Here is a 22534-nt window from a genome sequence, read left to right as displayed (position 1 = left end):
GGCTAGAAAAGCCTGGTGGGCTACAGTCCATGGGATCGCAAAGTGTCAGACACAGCTGAGTACGTGCACACACATGTGCTTCTGTATTCAGTCTGTTGGCAGTACATTATTTTGATGGAATTATGTTTTTAAAAAAATTTAACTTCACACAGGTACATAGTTGGAAAAGAGAAAGGTATTTTGATAGCCTTTTCAGATGATTGTTGGTATTCTTCGCAATATGGAATCTGAGAACATATCAATAAAGTCTTTATACTCATTTATGTTAAAATCTGTTGGTTCATCTAACCCTTTGGGTGGAGTTTATACCAGTGCATGACTCTGTGGTATCATGCTTTGATCATTTGGAAAAATAGGTTCACTGAGTTATATAGATCTTGCAGATATTTTCCTGTTTCATTTTATAGTATCAAAAAATAACATTTGTTAATATCACCATCAATTTCATCGTAAATTCTTAAGTATTAGGAAGCTGTCAAGCTCATGGTTGTGGATGCAGCTTTTTCAAAATTCTAATTTTCACCTAAAACTTGAATTTTTATCATTGACCACAGAAACAAAATAGTTTTCCTTGGAGATGATAGGCTTGTTTTGTTCATTTTCTGAGAAAATGTCTACCAATACCCAAGTTTGAATAACCATAGTTTGTCAGTCATTCTTTGAAGTAAAAATGCTCCCTGAAAAATTGGCTTTCCCTTCCTTTGACTTTATCTCTTTTTTCCCCAGGAAAAACTAGAAAGTCCTAGCATAATACTTCTCAGACAAAAACAGAAAAGTCTCGGGCCTGGTCAGATGAGGGCACAGGTACTAGTTTTACTGGGTGTGCATGCCAGCCCCCTGGGCTGGGAGTGGCCACCGTCTAGGGTCCTGGCTCCTTGAGAGCTCTGGGGATATGCCTATAGCACAGATACCTTGTGTGAGTAACTCCCCATGTCCAGAGATTTGACATTTGCCCACAGAACGAAGCAGAATTATCTTGGAGCTTTTTTAGCAGATCCCAAATTTAGAGAACTTCTACAACCTTTCCTTTCGCTCCTCCATCTTTTACCTAAGGCTAGACTGGAATCTGGAGAGGCTATGAATTTAACCTGAGATAAGAAGGAATAATTAGTTGTTGCCCAGGGTCTCTGGGTTGAAGAATCAGTTCCAACAGCCTTTCTGATGAAGAAACATGGTTGGAATTTTCATTCATTCGATAAACATGTATTGATCATGTTCTTCATGTGAGATTACTGTAAAATTGTGCTAGCTGCTAAAAAGTACAGCTTGAGAGCAGCTAGTTGAAAGCCTGAATTGACTACAGGGCATACAAGGTCACGATTTCCAAGAATTTGGAAAGTAGCAGGAGATTGCAGTCAAAGAAACTATAAACCAAGAGTTTTTCTGCCAAAGCAAAAATTTGACAGTATTAACTGTATATAATATCTCCAGGGCTTGGGATTCTCAGTACCCTCTGGCAATTAAAATAGAGATGAAAATATGAGAGAGAACAGTCCACAGGCTCCATTGGGAATTTTACCCAGAGGTAGGCACCAAGGCTTAGAGTTAAGACAACTTTGAGGGTGGCCCCCTAAAACTTCCTGGGCCTAGAAAGAAAGAATCTAATATACCAAACTCAGGACAGTAGATAAGCTAGTTTCCAGTGTAGACTTACTAAGAACAGACCAAAAAAAAAAAAAAAAAAAGACCAGCCCAGGAGCCTAGATAGTAGATTGAGCATCTCCTGTATAGATCCTCTGAGCTAAGTGCTTTGCATCTCTAATGTCACTTAATCCTCTGGGCAACCTTATGCAACATAGATGGTATCATCCCTGCTTCAGTTTGTACTTAATTAGCTTCCCAGGCCTTGTGTTTCTTCCTTTAACTAGAAAGACAGCCTGCCCTGTAAATTGACTTCCTTTGATGGCTAATCTTATTTATCATGTGTACCATTTCAGCTCTAGGGAAAGTCACATTATTTCCATGAATAAGCAGTCTTGTAATCCTTGAGGAATACAGTCTTCCAACAATCTTCCCCTCTTCCACACTTGCGACTGGAACCATTTGGTTGGAGGTCCAGGGTGGGAAGACGGCCTTTTACTATGGGAAACAACAATTTCAAGCAGTGTCTCACCAAACTGCCTGCCAGCTGTATTGCCATGGGGATACTTAACAAATCTGACTTAGCCACCATATGCCCAACTGAGCCTATGCCCTGTGGTGTACCATGAGGGATCCAGACAAGAATCAGACCTGGTAGTTGCCCTCTAGGAGCACAACCTAGTAGAAGGGACAGAAGATACAGGTAAATAAGTGTAGTAGAAGGCACAAATCTTGTCACCAAGGCCCAGTGTGCTGTGGGGGTATGGAAATGGGAAAGAGAGGTGAATTGTAAGAGGGAATCTCTAGGAAAGCTTGGGTGAGATTAGATCTAGGCTGGACTTTATTTAAGCCCTGCTCATCTACCTATTGGTAAATGTGGGGAGAAAGAGGGGTTTAGGCAGAGGATCCCCTTTAGCAAAGATGTGACATAGGAGAGCACAAGGAGTATTTGGGGAACTTAAGGAATTACATAGTGGAGTGAGGACAGAGGTTAAGATGCCTGAATGTCACCTTCAGTTCATTACATATGAGAGACTCTTGCATTCTCATAAAATACAGTGACTGGACAGTCTATGTTTTCAACCCTAGTCCTGATTTTAAATACTTTTTCCTATTGCTCCCATCATGTTCATAATTAGTGCCATATGTTGAGTAGCATATATGCCTGACAGTGGACTAGGTGCTTTATCACAGTGCTCACAGCCAACTCTACAAGTCAGAACTTAATCCCATTTTATAGATGGGGAGGCACAGAATAAGTAGAACTTGCCCAACATTATACACTTGGTAAGTGGTGGAGGCCCAGGATTAATTCCAAAGCCAGTATTGTTTCTTCTATACTCCAGCACCTCCCACAAGTACTTTAGGATCAAGTACAGTCACACAGGTCACATATTTACCTTATAAGAATTGTTTCACTTTTAAAAGAAAACAGCAAATAACGCTACACATTGTCATTTACATTGTACATTTGCGTTCTTGGTTGTTCCTATAAAACCATATATACTGTACTTTACAGGCCACATTAAAAATTTCAAGAATTATTTTACTCACCCAAGATTTTCATCTTCTGTAATAACTCGAACCTAACACTGGAAAATGAAGCTCCATTGTAGTAAAATTGCACATCCTGGTGTTTGCCTAAAAAATACAGTCACTTTACTCACCTCCTCCTCCTGGAGTTATTAATACTATGGCATCTTGTAGCTATGGAAAGTTTCCTGGGTGCATGTCTCAGAAAGGCCTCCTTTACCTTAACTTCTCTATCAGCCTTCCACCCTTACCATGAGATACTCACCACAAATGGGTTCTAGAATGCAGTTTTCTTTTGTAGCTGCCACTAAGCAGCTGACTTGCTCACTGGACTGTCCCCTTGGCACAGACTTTAGGCAGCATCTCACACGAGTTCCATATGTAAGATTTCTTTTTCTTTCTCTCTGATATTTGTTCCCAAGGTCCTTGTAATTCCCCACATGTTTCAGTGTGCTACTGGTGGCGCTAGTGGTAAAGAATCTCCCTGCCAGTCAGTGCAGGAGATGCAGGAGACCCAAGAGACGTGGTTCAGTCCCTGGGTCAGGAAGATCTCCTAGAGGAAGAAATGGCAACCCACTCCAGTATTCTTGCCTGGAAAATTCCATGGACAGAGGAGCCTGGTGGGCTTCAGTCCACAGGGTCGCAAAGAGTCGGACATGACTGGGCGACTGAGCACACACACACACAGGCTCAAACACACATGCTTCTGGTACTACTGTTTCCTTTCTTTTTCTAGAAACCAGGGACCCAGGTCAGTGTAATTGTAACATTACAAATTTAAGGATACCCTGATGCCAACTTATTGTGAGAAGGTGATTTTATTTGAAAAAGATGATGCCATTTATTTTATTGGTAGGATGAAAGTGATACTTGTATTATTCCTTTGCTTAGGCCTCTGCAAATATGTTTTGCCTAGTGGTGGGTAAGTTTGGAAGGTATATCAGTTAACTATTATGTGCAACAAACCACCCCAAAACTTAGTGGCTTAAGACAATACCATTTATTATTTGTCATGAGTCTCTTGGTTGACTGGGTGTTTCTGCTGATTGGGGCATACTTGGCTGATCTCAGCTATACTCATGTATCTGATCTACCGGCCAGTCAGCTGGGAAGACTCAGTTTTCCCCACAGGTCTCTCACATCCCTCCAGCAGCTAGCCTGGTCATGCTTATGTGGCATGGCAGAGGTGCAGGAGCGAGCAAGTCCAGCCATGCAAGGGAGCAAGTAGAAATGCATACACACTTTTCAAGCTCATGCTGGCAGCATGTTTGCTGACATTCGTTGGCCAAAGAAAGTGACATGATTGTCAGAGTGAGAAGGGACTACAATGCAAAGTTGCAGGATATAGGAAAGCCATTAATGGGGTCATTAGACACAATCAGTCTCTCAAGCCACTCCCTCAGTGTGACAGAAAACCTATAGACATATTTCTAGGTCAGCTTTGTCCTAGAAGGAAAAAGGAAAAATAATAATAATGATGACTGTATACTGGGACTGTACTATGGGCATGCACAGGGCTAGGCACTTTCCTTGTTTATGCACCCCCCTCATAACAGCTCTGCGCAGTAGGTAGGAAATCAGAAGTTAAATAACTTGCTCAAGGTCACCCAGCTCATTTGTGGTCAGGGAGGGATTAGAATTCATGTCAGTCTGACACCTAAAGCCCAGGGGTTTTTCACCACACCTCCCTGCTGCTCAGAAGCCCCTGGATCTGCCTTACCCTCCAGCTCGGTTTTCAGCTGAGTTGATACTCTTTGGCTCTTCCAGAATGCTCCTGTGATCCTAATGGAATTGTGCAGCTCTTTGGGAATCCCACATGGTCTCCCAAACTGCGTTAACTGAAAGCATTTTTTTTCCTTTCAGGTGAGGATTGGTCTGTAGACTTCACAGACAGCCCAAGAATTGTGACCTCTCCCAGACATGCCACAGCAGGAAGGGCCGACTCATTAACCTTCAGGATCTGGAGACTTTGGGGCACTAGGGCATTTGAGCATGAGCTTTGGAGTCATCCTCACTGGGGTTCAAATTCTATAGGGTTCAACCACTCACTCCCTCTATAACCTTGGGCAACTTATTTGACTTCTTCTTGAAATGTTTCTTCTTTTCAAAAAAAAAAAAAAGATGAGAATAATAACACAGTTTGCAGAGCTGTTTACCAGAACTAAAATTGGGTAAATAAAGTGCCTAACCCAGTGCCTGGCACATAATAAGTGATATCATCAATATTGTTAATATTGTTTCTAAGCAGAACCTTTCCCCTTCTGGGAAACCCTGTTTCTGTCTGTTGGACAGGTTCCCCCTACCACCAGCCAGTCTGTGCAGACTTGCTGCCTGCTGTGTCACCGGGAACGCAAAGGCTGGGAAGAAGGCCCTTCCCAGAACGGACTGGTGTTGCAGGGTGAGAAGCTGCCCCCTGACTTCATGCCAAAGCTCGTCAAGAATCTCCTAGGCGAGATGCCTCTGTGGGTCTGCCAGAGTTGCCGAAAGAGCATGGAGGAAGATGAAAGGCAGACAGGTCGAGAACATGCAGTGGCGGTAGGTAACCGCTGAGAAGGGGTCCCTGAATGCAGGAGTGCTGCCTGCCCAGAGAAGTCAGGCTGTTGAGCTGTGGCTGCCTTGTGCTCAGGTGGCTGTCCTCAGGCAGCACCTTCGCCCAGGTGCCAAAGAGGCTGCACCATACAGCATTAGCAGCTTGTGGCCCACATTTGGGGGAAGAAAAGAGAGGTTTCAGGCAGCCCACCAGCCCCCAAGGACAGTGCACCGTGTGATGGCCGGCTTGGAGGCACTGGTAGATCGAGATCCTGACCCTCCCTGTGACTGTGCTGCCTTCAGCTCTGTGGCAGCTCAAAAACCAACCGGTATGACATGGAAGGCAAAGGTCAGTTTGAGGGTCTGCAATGCCTCTTAGAAGGCTTCCAAGATGCCCCATCTAACTGCCATCTCCTGAATCACAGAGGTCAGACTCCTCATTTTTCATTCCCCTCAGTCCCTCTCTCTAACCCAGAATCAGTTCAGCTTCAGGACTCCTGACTTAAAGACCTTTTTCCTCTCCTTGGCAGCTCTCAGGACTCCCCAAAGGCCACAGCTGACAGGCAGTCTCTGCCACTACCAGAATCTCTCATCACATCCACATACTTCACTTCACAGGGAGCACTGCAGCCCCTCTTGGCAAAGGCCTGGCCCATGTTTGCCCTTGCACCTGGAGTTGTGGGAACTGGGCCATTCCCACAGTTGGTGGGAGGTGCCCCTGGGGAAGCCAAGGCAGCAGAGGGCCAGCCCTGATGTTTACTGTTTTACCATGAGCCTTTTTCTTCCCCAGATCTCCTTGTCACACACATCCTGCAAATCACAGTCTTGTGGGGGTGATTCTCATTCCTCTTCGTCCTCCTCTTCATCGTCCTCTTCCTCGTCCTCCTCCTGCCATGGGAACTCAGGGGACTGGGATCCTAGTTCGTTCCTGTCAGCACATAAGCTCTCGGGCCTCTGGAACTCCCCGCACTCCAGTGGGGCCATGCCAGGTGGCTCACTCGGGAGCCCTCCTACAATCCCTGGTGAGTCTCCAAGCTCAGAAGAGAGCTCTCTCCATAAATGGAGAGAGTTGTGTTTTCATAACCATTTTGTTCAAACAAATCAGATAGGTTATTAAAATAAATAAAAGTGGAGCTGTTCTGGTGGAAGCCAAGTAGGGAATCTAGCCCTTGACTATCTTGGTAGGAATCCTTTCCCCAAGATTCTGAACTCGAAAAATACTGCTGGCATTGGCTCTGATAATTGTTCCCATTGGATCCAAGAGGGGACCTGGTAAGCATTGGCTGAAGAGAAAGTGAAGTCTGCAAGGGCCTTTACGGAATTAGAACTCAGGTCACCTGACTGCTGCAGCAGCACAGAGGGCCTGAGTATCTCCTCTTCTCCATCCAAGGGATGGGTGCTTTTATAAAAGCACTGCACTTGCGTCCACACGAGATTGGCAGTGTGAGCTGCATTGATTATTAGCCAGTTATGCAGCTGTGTAAGCCTTTTTTAGACCCTGGGATAATGCTTAGCAACCCAAAGAAAAAATCTTGAGTTATTGCTGTACTTTCTAAATATGAATTACTGTCTACTTTTAAATGGAGGACCTGAGTTCTTCAAAGGGGTGCTACCCCCAGAATTGTGAGTGGAGCGATACATAATTCCAGTTATTTTGGTGCATGAGCCAGAGAGAGTCGTCAAAGTGCTTTCCCACTTGTCCTCTGAAATTTGGGGCCGCCCAAAAGTCTGGCATATCCTAGCTGCCTTGATGCACATGGCCCAGAAGCAGAGCCTTGTCAGACAGGTCTTAGAGAAGCACTCAAAGATAGAACATACAACCCCTGTTTATGCCCAGAAAAAGTTTTATGACCTTGCATGGGACTGGCCTTCCTGGTGCCTTCTCCCTCAGGCCTGGCCATCTTCAGCCTGTCCAGCTGCTGCCTGCAGAGAAATCTCTCCAACCTAAGGTACCGATAGGCTTTTCCAAAAGCTCATGGGTCTACCATGCTGAGAGACTGTGCCCAGGCATGTTGCCTCTGGTTACAGTAAGCAGGCTGCTGTAGCAGTGAGCCCTTGGGCCTCCTTCCCAGGATCTGGGCTCCCACTCTGACACCTCTCTCCCCCATCCGCCCACAGGTGAGGTTTTCCCCATCTCGGAGCACCACCGGCACTCAGACCTCACTGCTCCACCTAACAGCCCCACCGGCCACCACCCCCAACCAGCGCCGCTGATCCCATCTCACCCCGGATCCTTTGGCTCACCACCCCACCCGCACCTGCTGCCCACCACCCCAGCAGTGCATTTCCCTGCCCAGGTTTCAGAATGCCCTGTTGCCGTGGCTGCTGCCCCCCACACCCCAGGGCCATGTCAGAGCCCCCACCTTCCCTCCACCAGCATGCCGCTCCTGAAGATGCCTCCTCCATTCTCGGGTTGCAGCCACCCCTGTAGTGGTCACTGCAGCGGGCACTGCAGCGGGCCCCTCCTCCCACCACCCAGCTCTCAGCAGCTCCCTAGCACTCACAGGTGAGTGGCACAAAGAGCAAACTCCCTGACGACTTGAACTTAAGAGTTTGGGGAAAACTTTGGGGTGGAAATTAAAGGGTATACTCTGTTTATGTTTTTTCTATAGTCTTTCTAGATATGAAAGGAATATGTTAATTTTTTTTAAACTTGGGAAAATTTATAAATGTATGAAAATTTTAAATACATGAAAGAAGAAAAAAATTCCTGGCAACCTAAAGATAAACTTTAACACCACAATATGTTTTCTTTTTTTGACGTTTCTATATATCCATAACAAAATGAGGTCCACATTCTGTATTATTTTTGTGTGGTTACTTTTTAACATTATACCATCATCATTTCCCTAGTTAAAATTCTTCAAAAACTTTTTCAGTGGGCACATGTTTTATTGTACAGCTGTGGCATAATTTATTTTATCATTACCCTATTCCTGGACATTCAGGCATTTGTAGATTTTTTTGTAGACTGTAATAAGCATCCTTACACTCAAATGTCAGGAGTTCTGTCCTTAAAGTAGATTCCTAGAATTAATTCTTAAGTACTGAGAAAGTTTGTTTTAATATATGTTTGAAAGATACAGTTCTTTGGAGAAGATCTGTCTTTTATAAATCAGATGTGTGTTGATGATGTGTTCCTATTTGCCTCTAAAACCCCACCACCCCGATACAGCACTCCTGGCAGTTTTCTCTTGAGCAGCTTTCCCGTGTGGTAGTGGTGGTGTCTGTGTGGTTTTTCGTTGTCCGGTTTCACTTAGTGCTGTTAGGTTCCCACATGGCTTCTGAACCTCAGCTTTAAAGGCTGGGAAATTCTTTGCTGTTCTCCAGTTGCTGAACATTTAGGTCATCCCAGCATGGCATATAGCATTTTAACATAAATAACATCTTTGCCTAAAGCTTTTCACTCTTTTGGATTTTTCTCCTTGGAATAGATCTGTCAGTGAAAAAAGTTCTCAGTTTAAATGATATGAGGGATTTTTTGCTTTTATTTTATTGAGAAAGGCTCTTAATACATATTGAAAAATTGCTTTCCAAAGGGGTCTCCAAATTGATGTAACCACCAGTATGAAAGCACTAGGAATTTTTAACTGCTAATACAGTAGATGAATAATGGTCAGTTGGGGTTAAGCTTCTCTAAGCACCTTTTTATTTTGCACCACCCAATATGCAGGATCTTAGTTCCCAACCTGGGATTGAATCCATGCCCCCTGTAGTGGAAGTGGGAAGTCTTAACCACTGGGCCACCAGGAAAGTCCTCTAAGCACTTTGATAATGATTCCTGCCCCAGGGAACCTCCTTGGCTGTTCTTGTCCCACCCTTCCTCCTGGCACCCTTTGGCATCAGCCCTGGAGCACTCCCACTGCTGATGGCCAACCCAGGACTCTGACTCTTCTAGCCCGAATTCTGGGACCTTTCAGACCTTTCCTTACCCTGGGAAATTAGTCCATATTACAAGATGCTTCCTGAAGTCCAGAGGCAGAGCAGAGCAGTGCAGTGGGAGGGTGAGTCCTAGCTGCTCCTTGGGCAAAACGGTGAAGCACCCTGAGCCTTGGTCTCTTCTGTTGCAGCGTGGGGATGGCAAAACCTGTTTTGCAGGATTTGGGGATTGTTAGAAATGATTTGCTGTGTACAATACCTGGCACAAACAGTAACTCAAAATATGGCCCACAAGGCACATTTGCTCTCCTAACCTCAAGACATGGCTAAGGCAGCTCTGTGCAGTGGTGCGATCTCAATCAGAAGGACCTTTGAGCATGGTCCACTGTCACGTCCACTGTCAGGGGCCCGGATTCAATCCCTGGTCAGGAAACTAATATCCCAGAAGCCACATGGTATGGCCAAAAACAAACCCACAGTGTCAGGGTGGGGGGAACCGTAGAGAAGGAAAGGACGTCGGCCTCCTTTGGATGTTCCAAGGAACCATCAGCCCACTAATCTGTTCAGACACCTACTTCCTGAGCACTTACTGTGGATAGGCTTGTGTACACACTGGGACCCAAAAATAGAAGTGGCATAAAAAAAAAAAAAAAGTGGCATAGTCCATATCTTCAGGGAATGCACACTTTGGTCTGGAAGACAGATGGGTAAATAGACCGTCACTATAGTGTGTGATAGAGGTATACTTGGCACCTCAGAGTCCAGAAGGCTCATGTGGTAGACTTGGGGAGGGGAAGCACGGGGAACCTTTCCAGAACAGTGCCACTGGGGGGGGCCCTGAGGAACAGCGGGGGTGTTTGCCTTGTTCTTAAAAGGGGCTCATTCTGTTTGCCTGCCTTGGTCTTTGTGGGATGAGGCAGATGAAGGCGATGGTGGGGCTGCTCCCCAGGCTCCTCACAGCGTGCTCCTGCCCTGCCTTTCCTCACCTTTGGGCCTGTCTTTTCTCCCAATTCAGCAGGGACCCTGGGTGCAAGGGGCACAAGTTTACCCACAGTGGCCTGACGTGCCAGCTTCCCCAGCCTTGCGAGGCAGACGAGGGGCTGGGCGAGGAAGAGGACAGCAGCTCGGAGCGTAGCTCCTGCACCTCGTCCTCCACCCACCAGCGAGATGGGAAGTTCTGTGACTGCTGCTACTGTGAGTTCTTCGGCCACAATGCGGTGAGTGAGCCTTCCCAGGCCAGAGCAGGCTGGGGGCCAGCCGAGGGGAGCCAGGGGAGTACCTTGCTCTTCCCAGGGCCCCACTTGCTCTTGGAGCTAATAATTGTGCTTGGACCCTGTGAGTCCTCACCAGCACCTGCTTGCTAGATCCTCACGGCATATGGATGAGGTAGAGATTTTTCAAGTTTGCTACCTTTGCTCTTCTCATGGTTTCTCTTAAGATTGACATTTTTTCCTTAGGCAAAAAGAAAGGAAGTGGCAGAGGAAAGCTATGATTCTGATGAGTATGTATACATAATGTGCATAATCACAGAGAAGTGAAGGCTTGTGCGTGATGAAGGCAGAGTGGAAGCCAAGACTCTCAGTCCCCAGTGTGGGAGCCAGGCAGGGGACAGGCCGTGAGCACAGATGGCGCCAGGAAGGAGGCTCATAGCAGAGTACAGGCTGTCTCTGGACGGGGAGAAAGCAGTTCAGAAGTCTCATAAGGTGAAGAGGAAAGGGCTTCTGGCTAGGGGAGAGCAGTTGAGGACAGAAGAAATTCAAGCAGTTATGTTGCTGGTCGCCTTTGAGCTAGAAGTTGTTATCCTCATTTTAGAGATGACAAAATTGAGGCTCACAAAGACTCAGTGAACCTGCCCAAGGTCATACAGCTTCCGAGTGACGAAGCCTGGGCTCAAACCTGCTTTCCTGGCTCCCAAGTCAGCGTGCTCGCAACACTGCTGCATACCTCCCACTCCGCCCACCGCTGCCTTGGCTCCGAGCCTGGCTGAGGGCGAAGCCATTTGGCCTCTGTGGCTGTGGTAGAAAGAACAGTTGTCTTACTTCTCACCACATGCTTGGTGCCCGCGGGTGGGAGTGCTCCGGGCTTCCCAGGCCCAGGGTGTAACGTCAGCACCTCCCCTCCCCCAGCCACCCGCTGCCCCGACGAGTCGGAATTATACCGAGATCCGAGAGAAGCTTCGCTCAAGGCTGACCAGGCGCAAAGAGGAGCTGCCCATGAAGGGGGGCGCCCTGGGCGGGATCCCTGGGGAGCCCGCCGTGGATCATCGAGATGTGGATGAGCTGCTGGAATTCATCAACAGCACGGAGCCCAAAGTCCCCAACAGCGCCAGGGCTGCCAAGCGGGCCCGGCACAAGCTGAAAAAGAAGGTGGGTGTGGGGGGAGCCCAGCTCTACCACCTCTTTTCCCCCGAGGACTCCCTCGCCCCCAACCCCCAGGACTTCTCGGGCATGAATAGTGCTGGCTGCCAAAGGCCTTGGCAGGGCTTTTTTCTCTGAGAAGGTCTGAATGAGTTTGGGAGGCATCGGGGTAAGGGAGCCAGGGGTCCAGTGATTGGAGGAAAAACAAATCCTGGCGTCAGAAGCCACTTGCTGGCTTCCTCAAAGCTTAGGACTTGCTTCAGTCAGTCATATGTTCATTCAGCAAACACTTCTGCAGATGCTTGGAGCCAAATATGATGCAGTTAGCTTCTTACCCTGGAAAAGCTCAGTCCAGTGGAGAAACAACACTGGACAAGCATATTACTGTGCAACAAGTGCTGGGATGGGGGAAGCCCCATCCTGCCTGAGGCACTGGAAATGGCTAGATCACCAGGCTGCCTGGAGAGCTGAGTTGTAGAGAGTGAGTACAGATTAATCAGGAGGACCCTCCTGGCAGCAGGCATAGCACATCCACAGCAGTTTTTGAAGCCAGAGCTCACACCCAGGAGAAGGCAGGCAGATAGCAGAAGTGAGGAATGGTATTGCTCAAGAGCTCTGACTTGATCCTACAGCTGAGGGGGGTTCACCCAAGGGCTTTAATCACACAATGCACTCACCAGATGGACTTCCCAAGGTGACTGTGTAGCAATGTGGAAGGTAGCCTGAAGGAGTGATCCTCCAGGCCAGAGACCCAAGAGCCAGGGGAGAGGTGATCAATAGTGGGCCTAGAGCAGGAGAGCTGGAGTTTTCAGAGGAGGCAGGCGATCTCTTGATTTCAGGTCAAGGAGATGATAGAGTCAGGGTACCTCCTAGGTGTTTGCCAGGGTGGCTGGCAGGATGGCATGCTTTACTGAGCACAGGTGGAATTGGCAGAAGACGGAATTCAGTTGGGGCACAGTGACTCAGAGATTCTCAGAGGTCCGAGTGGAGATGGCGATGTGGGGCTGGGAGTTGCTGGCATGGAGATGTAATTGAAGCCATGGGAATGACCCATCCTAAGGACTGAGTGAACTCCTCCCAGAAGGCTGAGGACAGAACCAGGGGAGCTGTTCCCGGGCAGCCTTGCCGCCAGGCGAGCAGCAGAGCTTGATGACTCGTCCCCTGCCACCTCATTACCTCTTAGCCTGCCTGCCCCCAGCTGTGTCTGCACAGTGCCACACTCAGGAGCTCAGCAGCTGAAGAGAATGGGTTTGACAGTCAGCTAGCTCCAGGTCCTGGGTGGTCAAACAGCCCTGGTGCTCTGGAAAACAGCAGTGCTTCTCCATCTTTTTCCAGCTCAAAGGACAAACCAGGACCCCTTCCCTGCACCCTGAAGTAGTAAACCAAAGGGTCTTTCCACTGCCTTCAGAAAATGGTCGGCATTTGCTGTCTCCTTGCCAGCACTGCCTGGCCAGAAGTGTGCAGTTGGCAGAAGTGGTCTCTCTGGCCTTTCCTGGCCTCCCAAGGCTGTGGGTTCCCGGTTAGGTCCCAGGGAACACACTTCACAGTTCCCAGGCCTGGTATGTTTTTCATGAATTTCTGCCTGGATATCCTTTCTCCTTCACCTCTGCCCTCTCCTTTCCCTTCTAAAAACCTCCTCCCAAGCCCAGTTCAGATGTTTCCTCCTTCGCAGTCTTCCTCAGGTAACATCCACTGTGCTGTGGCTGCATCTCGCACATCTCTCTAGTCTGCCATTTATCATTCTCTATTCACAGTTCAGAAACTGCCTGCATAGCTCCCATCTGCCCCACCCAGTCTAGAGGCCAGGATACAACACAGAGTAGGCAGTTCTGATGTCCTGTAACTAGTGATCATGGTCATTATCTGTTTATACATCAGCCTCCTCCACAGTACCCCTCCGTCACCTCCCAGACTTAGCTACAATCCACCAAAAACACAGCTTCCACCATGAAAGACATCCACCCACTACCCACCTGGGGAGACAGACGAAGCTGGGTATTTTTCTGTTCCCTCGTACCATTTCCAGCCATGACTCTTCAGTGTCCTAACCCTCGCTCCTTTGAAACCGACCCTGGGCCTGTCATCTGTAACCTCTCACCACCACTCCTCTTCATCCCCAGAAGACTGTCTGTCACCTGTCTTCCTTTCTCAGGCCAGTTGAGATCCGTTGAGTATCATTCATTCACTCTCCTACCAGTCCTCTCAGCTCCTCATTGTCCTTCCATTATGCCCACTTAGAAAAACCACAGTCCTGGGTTCAGCCCCAGCCTGCCTATCTCCTACACCTTGAGGTGCTAGATTGAATCTGTCTTTGGCACCCTGGCCAAGTAGTCTCCCACCTGCCTGAGCCCCCACTTTGTTGTTCTCTAGTCTTCTAAATCCTCATCACTTCCATTCACCCCAGCCTCTCAGTAGACCTCCATTCTGCTCCAGCTGCCAGCCTCTCCCGACCCCCACCTTACTTTTTGGCAGATAACTCACTTCCTGTTTCAACAAGGATTCAAAGCCAGTGGAGAGGCACTGTCCTACAGAGTTCTTCTTGCATGAAGGAAGAGTTAACCCTTTTCCTACCTAAAGCCTGTGCTGTCCTTCTTGCCTCCTCAGCCTAATACCACTTCCTGCTGTGTGGCTTCAGCCTCTCACTGTGCCCAGTACTCTGTTTTTTGAAAGCAAACTGTCCTTTGATCGTACAGCCTCTCTTAACCACCCCGGTCTCTTTCCTCATCACACAAAAACGTCATCTGCATTTACTCCTGTCAGCTCACTGCAAATTGTCTTCTACCTCCACTCCTCCATAGAGCCACTAGTGACTTCTTTGTTGCCAAATCATTTTCTCCTGTTCCATCTTCTTTCCTTCTAGGTATATCTCAACTTTATTCTCTTTTTCAAACTCTGTTTTCTTTGACCCCTCCAACCTCATTCAAGTTGGGGCAGGGAAAGGGAAAGGGGAGGCCATGTTTTCTACATTTCTCACTTCCTCTCTGCCCTCTGTCCTGTCGCCTTTGTGAGCAAGTCTTCCTCTGCCTGGCCCTCCCCCTTAAAGACAGCTCCCTGGGAGAGAGCCATCTGGATAGTGTTTCCTCCCAGGTCATTATGTCTCCCTGTTTCTCCCTGCACTTCACAGTGACATATCCTACCCTGGTGGGTACCTCCTCACGGACATTCTACAGGTACCCAAACTCAGCGTATCCCAAACTGAGCTTGTCACCTTTCTCCAAAAGAGCCCACTTTGCCTTCTCTGTTGTCTGTCTAGTTAATAGCACGACCGTTCACCTAGTTGCCAGAACCCCAGATGCCATCTGGGGAGGACCACATCATGGTGATGGAGAGCAGCAGGCCTTGCAATTGGACCAGTTTGAAACCCGGCTCTGCCGTACTTGCTGTATGACCTTGGGCAAATCACTTAACCTCTAAGCCTCAGTTTCTTCCTCCATAAAATGAGAATAATGGTAGAACCTAAAATTTCAAGGCTTTTGTGAGAATGAAATGGAGTGATGCACAGAAAGGTTGGGCAGAGGGAACAGAGTAGTTGCTGCAGAAACAGTAGTGATGGTTGATAATGTTTTCATGACTCATCTCGTTCTCTCCCCGACCCGTCACCGAACAGTCCTGGCCATGTGACCCCCTCCAGTAGCTCACACCATCCACTTCTTTCTACCCTACTGGCACTGTTTAAAAAAACCTTCAGTGACTGAACGTTGCCCATAGGCTCAAATCTAGGATAAAATATGGCCTGTGGGACTCTTAAGGATCTAGCCCCTGCTTAGCTTGCCAGCTTCATCTCTCAGTCTGCCCCTGTGGCCTTCCAGCCCACTCTACTCCACCCAAAAGAAATCTGTGCTCCAGCTGCCTTCTAAGTATTTGCATTCCCTAAATATTCTGCGTGTTCCCATTTCCCAGCCTTTCTTCTACTTTTTATCTAGAATATGTTTGTCTTACACGTCCCAGGATAATCCCACTTACCCTTCAGTGCTCAGTGAGATATTGCCTCCTCTGGGAAGCACCTCCTGATGGCCCAGTCTGGGTCCCCAGAGCACCCTGTGCTTTTTCCCCCTGTTACTTTTCACACTGTCTCTCAGAATTAAACAGCCTGTTCGCACGTCCATCTCCCCCAGCAGACTCAAGTCAGTGAACAGAGAGTGCCCAGAGTCCAGCCCAGTGCCTCATGTAAGGTCACAGGTCAAGAAATGATTGTCAAATGATACTGAAAAACGTGAGAACTTCTGAAGATCACCCCTGGGTATGCTTTCCTGACTCACCACTTAACTAGCATGTAATCTTGGATCAGTTCCTTAACTCTTTCCAAAGTCGAGTTTCCTCATCTATAAACTGAGGATAATGACACAGCAAGGGCAGTTGTGGGGATTGAATGAGGCAACATGGGAAGGTACCAGGCTTTTGGTACATAGCAAAAATGTGTGGTTCCATGCTTTTTCCTTCTCTGATTACAAAATTATACATGATTCCACATCATTCCCTCTACACCAGTCGTTTCACACTTGTATAGCAGCAAAAGTCTTTTCTGCAATTGAAATTGTCCTCAAGCCCTCAATTCCTAACAAATGAAAGCAGAGCTGTTCTGGCAAAGAAGAGCAAAGTAAAGGGCCTTCCAGTTCTTTGTCCATCGCCATGACCTCAGAGCTTTGCCTGTAGCCTTGAACTCCACGGCTTACAGCCTGATTATTGCCCAGAGAAGGGGACACACCCCCACTGAGGTGTCCTGATGGTGACCCTGTGACATAAATAGGTTGGTTGTTTTTCTCCCAAATTTATAAATGGAGATCGTAAGGTTCAGGGAGAATAAGTGATTTGTCCAACGTTCCGCAGTTGTGGTCCTAGTCAGCTACAGAACCAGCCTGTTAAAAAGATGAGAGGATAAATGTATGCCCCCTGGGGCAGAGAGTCACCCTCCTTAAGTTGACATTGTGGTGGCAAGCCCTCTTCTCACACAACTTTTCCTGTTCCTCCCCCTCCATTCCCAAATGAAGTCATCTGGCCCCTAGCACATCACTACCACCTCATTCCTGTTGGCTTTTGAAAACTGTCTCCTGTCTCCCTCTAAAGGCCCCCTCAGCCTGCTGGTGCCTTGAGGTTGGGCAGAGCTGGTGCCACAGATTAGGGGTGGGGTGACTCAGAGCCCACAGACTTGCTTTCAGTCTCCCGATCTGACTGTCAATGCTGAGTGGCAGAGTCCAGCCTCCCTCAGCCTCCTGGTCCTCACCTGGGCAAAGGGGCTGCTTTTACCTCTTGCTGTGGGGCCCCTTGTCTGCCACTGGGCATGCTTTAGGTGTGCCCTTGATTCCTTGAGGCCAACTAAGCAGTGAGTAGCCTTCCTATGGGAACTTGGCCCTCTCCAATAGTACCCATAGGCAGCCTCAGGAGGGCACACACATTTCCCAGCCACCCAGAACAGTGTGATCTACCATGGTATCTCACAGCCCCACATCTATCTTCTTGAAAGACCTACATGTTGTCATGGCTTTTTTTCTCCTGCCACCTGCAGAATTGGAGAGAATGCCTCCATAGTAGCAATCTTCCTTACACGTATCCCCACTTTGGACTTCACTCCAGAATTACTGTCCCCATTTTGCAGATGAGTCCACTGAGACTCAGCAAGTGAGTGAATTGCTTAAGCTTATCCCTGGGAGGGAGATCCTATCCCTTTTGAGATCCTATAACTTTTTTAGGCCCTAGGACTGATTCTAGTGCCCTGGATGAACAAGCTGTAAAAACCCTACCCTCTGTTAGTGTAACTGCCTCCATCGCCACGACATGTACCTGTCAGATTGCATTTCATCCTTGTTACTGTAGGGTGAGCAGGCCAGGATTGCCATGCCCTGCTTCTAGCCAGTTAGTGGGAAAGCTGGGCTGAAGGCAGACGTGTCAGGTGTCACACTGTGCCTGGCAACTGCCAAGCCTCTGCTGAAACTGCCTCTTGTCTTGGCAGGAAAAAGAGAAGGCCCAGTTGGCAGCAGAAGCTCTGAAGCAAGCAAATCGTAGTGTTTCTGGAAGCCGGGAGCTGAGGCCTGCCAGGGAGAGTCTTTTGGGGTGGCCCGATCGGGAGCTGGATCGGGTCAACAGCTTCCTGAACAGCCGTCTGCAGGAGATCAAGAACACTGTCAAGGACTCCATCTGTGCCAGCTTCAGTATGTGTGAGCTCAGCGTGGACAGCAATGGCTTCTCTAAGGAAGGGGCCACTGAGCCAAAACCTCAGAGTCTAGCCCCCTCAAACCCCAGTGGCTCCTCAGAGCAAAGGCCTGACATTAACCTTGACCTGTCCCCTTTGACTTTGGGCTCCCCTCAGAACCATATGTTGCAAGCTCCAGGAGAGCCAGCCCCACCATGGGCAGAAATGAGAAGTCCCCACCCACCATGGACAGAGGTGAAGGGCCCCCCTCCTGGTATCATCCCTGAGAATGGGCTAGTGAGGAGACTCAACACCGTGCCCAACCTTTCCCGGATGATCTGGGTCAAGACACCCAAGCCAGGTAACCCTAGCTCTGAGGAACCAAGCATAAAGGGGGCCCCTGGTTGCAAGCAGGAGCTGCCTGAGCCTGTGGCCTCAGGTGGGAAGCCACGGAAGGGCAAGAGACAGGGTAATCAGGCCAAGAAGAGTGAGGTGAGCCCAGCTTCCCAGTCCCCAGCCTGCCTTGAGACTCCCAGTGCCAAGGGCCAGACCCCTAGCCCCAAGCAGCCAAGCAAGGCCCCAGAGCCTCCCAGAGTGGACAGCTGTGCTGAAGCTGGAGAAGGGAGCCAAGGGACTCGACCAGGACCAGCCTGGGCTGACAGCCCCAAAGCTGACAAGGAGAAGGGCAACTCCTGGCGAAACTGGCCAGGTGAAGCCAAGGCACGGCCTCTGGAGCAGGAGTCTGTACAGCCCCCAGGCCCAGCAAGGCCGCAGAGCTTGCAACAGGGCAAGGGCCGCAGCCGCCGGAGCCGCAACAAGCAGGAGAAGTCAGCCTCCTCCTTGGGTGAGTGCACCAGGAACTGACTGACTGATCGACCCCCACCCAGCCAGGCCATGGGGTGGAGGGCAGTCCTTACATGTGAGCAGCATTGCCCCAGGAGCATGACCCAGAGGCTGCTGTGAGCACTGAGCCCTCCTGGCTATGTCTTCCTAGACGATGTGTTCCTGCCCAAGGACATGGATGGGGTGGAGATGGATGAGACTGACCGGGAGGTGGAGTACTTCAAGAGGTAGGTGTGAGGCTGCCTGCTCTCCCACTCATGGTGGACTCCTGCCCCAGGTAGGGACACAGGTAGCCAGGATGGATCATCTGGGAAGGTGTAAGGAACTGGGAGCAGGAGGGATGTCAGTTCCCAAGAACGAGGGCTTTCTCCAGTTTTATTCACGTGCATTTCTTTGTTCTTGCCTGGGTTGAGTTTTGGGGGCAGAGTCTTATCTAGGTAGGGGGAGAGAGCCATATACATACAGTCCAGTGATAAGAGCTATTAGAGGAGTTAAAGGCATGGGGCTAGGGCCTAGGAGTGGCCAAGCTGAAGGATGGGGTGGCCAGGGCAGCCCTCCCCAAAGAGGTGGTAACCAGACTGAAACCTGAGGAATAGGAATGAGTGGGCCAGATAAAATGAAAAGGGTTTGAGGGCAGGAGAAATACATCATCCTGGGAGGAACAGAAGACATCCCAGTTTAGCTAGAGTAAAATCCAGGGTGAGGAGGCCGGCTGTATGCTAAGGCAGGTCACTCTTCACACACTACCCCTTAGGCATGTGGGCATCTCATCGGGCAGCCCCATACTGTTAGACCCAGACACCTGGGAGTCCGAGGGGTTGTACAGAGCTGACCTGGTTTCCTTAGTGGCCAGGGCTCGCAGGTCTGGAAGCAGGTCCAGTGGGGAGAAGAGAGAACCTCTTGATTGTGCCCCCACCCCACCCCCTGCCTGGGCATCTCCCAAACCCGACAGGTTCTGTCTGGATTCTGCAAAGCAGACGCGTCAGAAAGTTGCTGTGAATTGGACCAACTTCAGCCTCAAGAAAACCACTCCCAGCACAGCTCAGTGAGGTATCAAGACCCCTCGAGTGTTTCGTGCACCCCTTCTTCCCATGCTCTGCCACGTTTTGTGCCACTGCCAGGCCATTTCACGCCCTGGGGCACAGGGAGTTGGACTAGGTGCTTTGCCAGCCCCATCTCCTCTCCTGAGAGCCCTCCTGTCCCTGTTCCTGAAGGGCCCTTCCAGCACTGCCATCCCCTGGGGTGTCCCTGCCAGGCCTCTTAACTTCCCTCACCAGCCGCCTCCCAAAGTGCCCAGGGGGCCATGGGCCTTAGAGGGTTGCCCCCACCCTTGACATTATCGGCCTCAGGATTGAATCTCATTGGCCTGGTCTGGCTCCTCTATGCAGGCTACCAAGGTGCTTCCCAGCTGAAGCCATGCAAAACGGACCCAGCCCCAAGAGAACAGTGGGAGGGCAGTCCTGCTAGACCAAGGCCTTGGAGGTCATTTAGGCGTAGAGGCTAGGTGGGCCCTCTTCCTCAAACAGGATGGGTTCCGTGAGGAAACCGGTACTGAAGCTCCCTCCTGGAAGAAGAGCCTGGCCCCTAGCTGGGCTCTGGCCTCCCCTCCCAGCCACCTGCACAGGTGGTCTTATCTGAAATATTGACATATCAGATGTTGTTCTAGGCTAAAAACAGAAAACTGAGAAGGCAGTGGGGCTGGGAACCCCCAGGGCAGAAGAGAAGACTGGCTGGCTGGCAGGCCTTGGGGCTTAATGGCTGTACAGAGCCATAGTTCACCCTAAGATGCGTGCCCAGTGCCGGGCCTCTCAGGCTGGTGAGCATACAGCTGCCTTTAAGGCAGTAGGGAGCTGGGGCAGGTGGGCTGAGCTCACCCCTCAGGAGGACGTCCTCTCTTGTCCCTTTCTCCTTTCCCCAGTGCCAGGGCAGCAGACTTCTTGGACCCTTGACTGAGTCCCTGAGTCCCCTTTTGAGTCAGGATCCCCCCCCACCCTTGACACTAGCCTCTGCTTCCCAGGCAGCCCAGGGCTGGGCTCCCTGTAGGCTAGTCACGTTTGTACTAACCCAGAGTCAGGATAGTCCTCAGACCCGCCTCAGCTCCTCTGCTCTGTGGGCCTGGGCTCCCTGATCCTTTGTCATAGTATGTCCACGCCCCCCAGGAGCTTCTGCCAGGGTCAGGGTGCCATCCTGCCTTTCTTCACCACCTCCACAGGAGCCAGGAGCTACCAGAACCCCAGGCACCTTCATCTGTTGCCCCTTTTCAGAGAAAACAAGTCACACTGCCTTTCCCAGCCCAGTGCCCCTGTCATGTAGGAAGCCTCATCCAGCCATCTTCTCTCACTCCCTCTTGACTGATCTCTTTCTCAAGACGGGGGTGCTCCCCAATAAATGCCCTCCTTTGACCTTCTCCACCCTTCTCGTAGCCTTGACTGTGAGCCCTGAGTGTGTGAGAGCACTGCCTGTGCAGGCTGGAGACCCAGCCTGGGCCAGGCACCTGGAGCCGAGGTGGGATTCTTGAGAGATAGGTGACATCTCCACGGTCAATGGGAGAGGCTGGGCTCTTCCTCCACCCTGGCCTACAGCAGGGGGTCTGGGTTCCTCAAGTGTTGTCCTCATTCCTTGAGATTCAGGATGATGTTCAGTGGGGCGGGGGTTCTGTCTTAACCTTCGTCCTCTGCTGGAGGTGATGGGGAAAGTCTGTTCAGTGTTTTCAGCCCAGTGGACAGAAATAGCAGGCAGCTGTTCCTGCCTCCATGGGGACCCGTGGAGACTCGGAGCCAGCACAGGGAGGCTGCTTTGGGGCCGTTTCTCACCATGTGGCCATACTCTTCTGTTTTCTCAGCCCCTGCCAGACCAGCTTAAGGGTGTCCTGAGACCCCAACTGCCAGCCGAAGGTCTACAGTTTTCTCCGTCACATCCCCACCTACCTGCCCAAGACCCCACTCCCCACTCCACCATCCTGGACCAACCAAAAGCTGAATAGATGCTGTTCATGCTGGGGCCCCTCAGGACCTCCGCAGAGCCGCTTCCTGGTGCTACGCAGCCTCCACACTCAGAGCCCGGAGGCTGGGCTGGCCTGTGGGCTTGGGGGCTGATGGTACTGCTGGCCCAACACTGCTCTTTTTGTGTTTGGTTTTTTGTTTTTGTTTTACTTGTTTTTCAATTCTTTACTTTTGATACTGTGAAAAATCTTTCCTGCCGAAAGATAAAGCAACATTTGGACACAGAGTCGGTGTGTTGATTGAAGGTTTATTCATCCGGGTGGGGCATGAGGGTGAAGGATGTACTCAGAGACATTGTAGTCTGCCTTAGTCATTAACTTTCCTGAGCGCGTGCTACCGCAAGAGGTTGGCATCAATTCCACTTAATTCTGTCAGCAGTGCTAAGCAGAACTATTAGCCCATTTTATGGATGAGGAATTAAAGCCAAGACAGCAAAGAGACTACTGAGCTCAGTTTGGCCAACTAAGATCCCAGGTGGTGCAGTGGTAAAGACTCGGCCTGCTGATGCAGGAGATGCAAGAGACTCAGGTTCGATCGCTGGGTCAGGAAGATCCCTGGAGTAGGAAGTGGCAACCTGCTCCAGTGTTCTTTTATTTTTAATCGAAGGATAATTGCTTTACAGACTTTTGTTGTTTTCTGTCAAACATCAACATGATCCAGTATTCTATAACTGGAAAATTCCA

At 49.6% G+C, this 22534-nt stretch overlaps 1 protein-coding gene across 9 annotated transcripts in view; it reads left to right on the top strand.

Annotated features, from left to right (window-relative positions):
* The window catches only part of FAM193B (family with sequence similarity 193 member B), a 30829-nt gene extending 8752 nt beyond the window's left edge, over nucleotides 1-22077 (top strand). For 4 of the 9 annotated variants that reach the window (XM_061423087.1, XM_061423093.1, XM_061423096.1 and 1 more), the window contains 9 exons: nucleotides 5407-5649; nucleotides 6434-6665; nucleotides 7762-8149; nucleotides 10538-10739; nucleotides 11649-11888; nucleotides 17827-18850; nucleotides 19001-19076; nucleotides 19802-19899; nucleotides 21692-22077. In XM_061423087.1, coding sequence (XP_061279071.1) covers nucleotides 5407-5649; nucleotides 6434-6665; nucleotides 7762-8149; nucleotides 10538-10739; nucleotides 11649-11888; nucleotides 17827-18850; nucleotides 19001-19076; nucleotides 19802-19898 — 2502 coding nt within the window. In that variant the 3' untranslated portion in view covers nucleotide 19899; nucleotides 21692-22077. The remainder of the gene's footprint in view (nucleotides 1-5406; nucleotides 5650-6433; nucleotides 6666-7761; nucleotides 8150-10537; nucleotides 10740-11648; nucleotides 11889-17826; nucleotides 18851-19000; nucleotides 19077-19801; nucleotides 19900-21691) is intronic. The other 5 variants (XM_061423089.1, XM_061423090.1, XM_061423088.1 and 2 more) reach the window with 4 other exon arrangements.
* Nucleotides 22078-22534: the final 457 nt, after the last annotated feature.

The sequence above is a fragment of the Bos javanicus genome, chromosome 7 (assembly GCF_032452875.1).
Source record: "Bos javanicus breed banteng chromosome 7, ARS-OSU_banteng_1.0, whole genome shotgun sequence".
Taxonomy (NCBI): Eukaryota; Metazoa; Chordata; class Mammalia; order Artiodactyla; family Bovidae; genus Bos; species Bos javanicus.
Note: the sequence above shows the minus strand (reverse complement) of the source record. Positions and strands in the feature narration are given on the sequence as shown.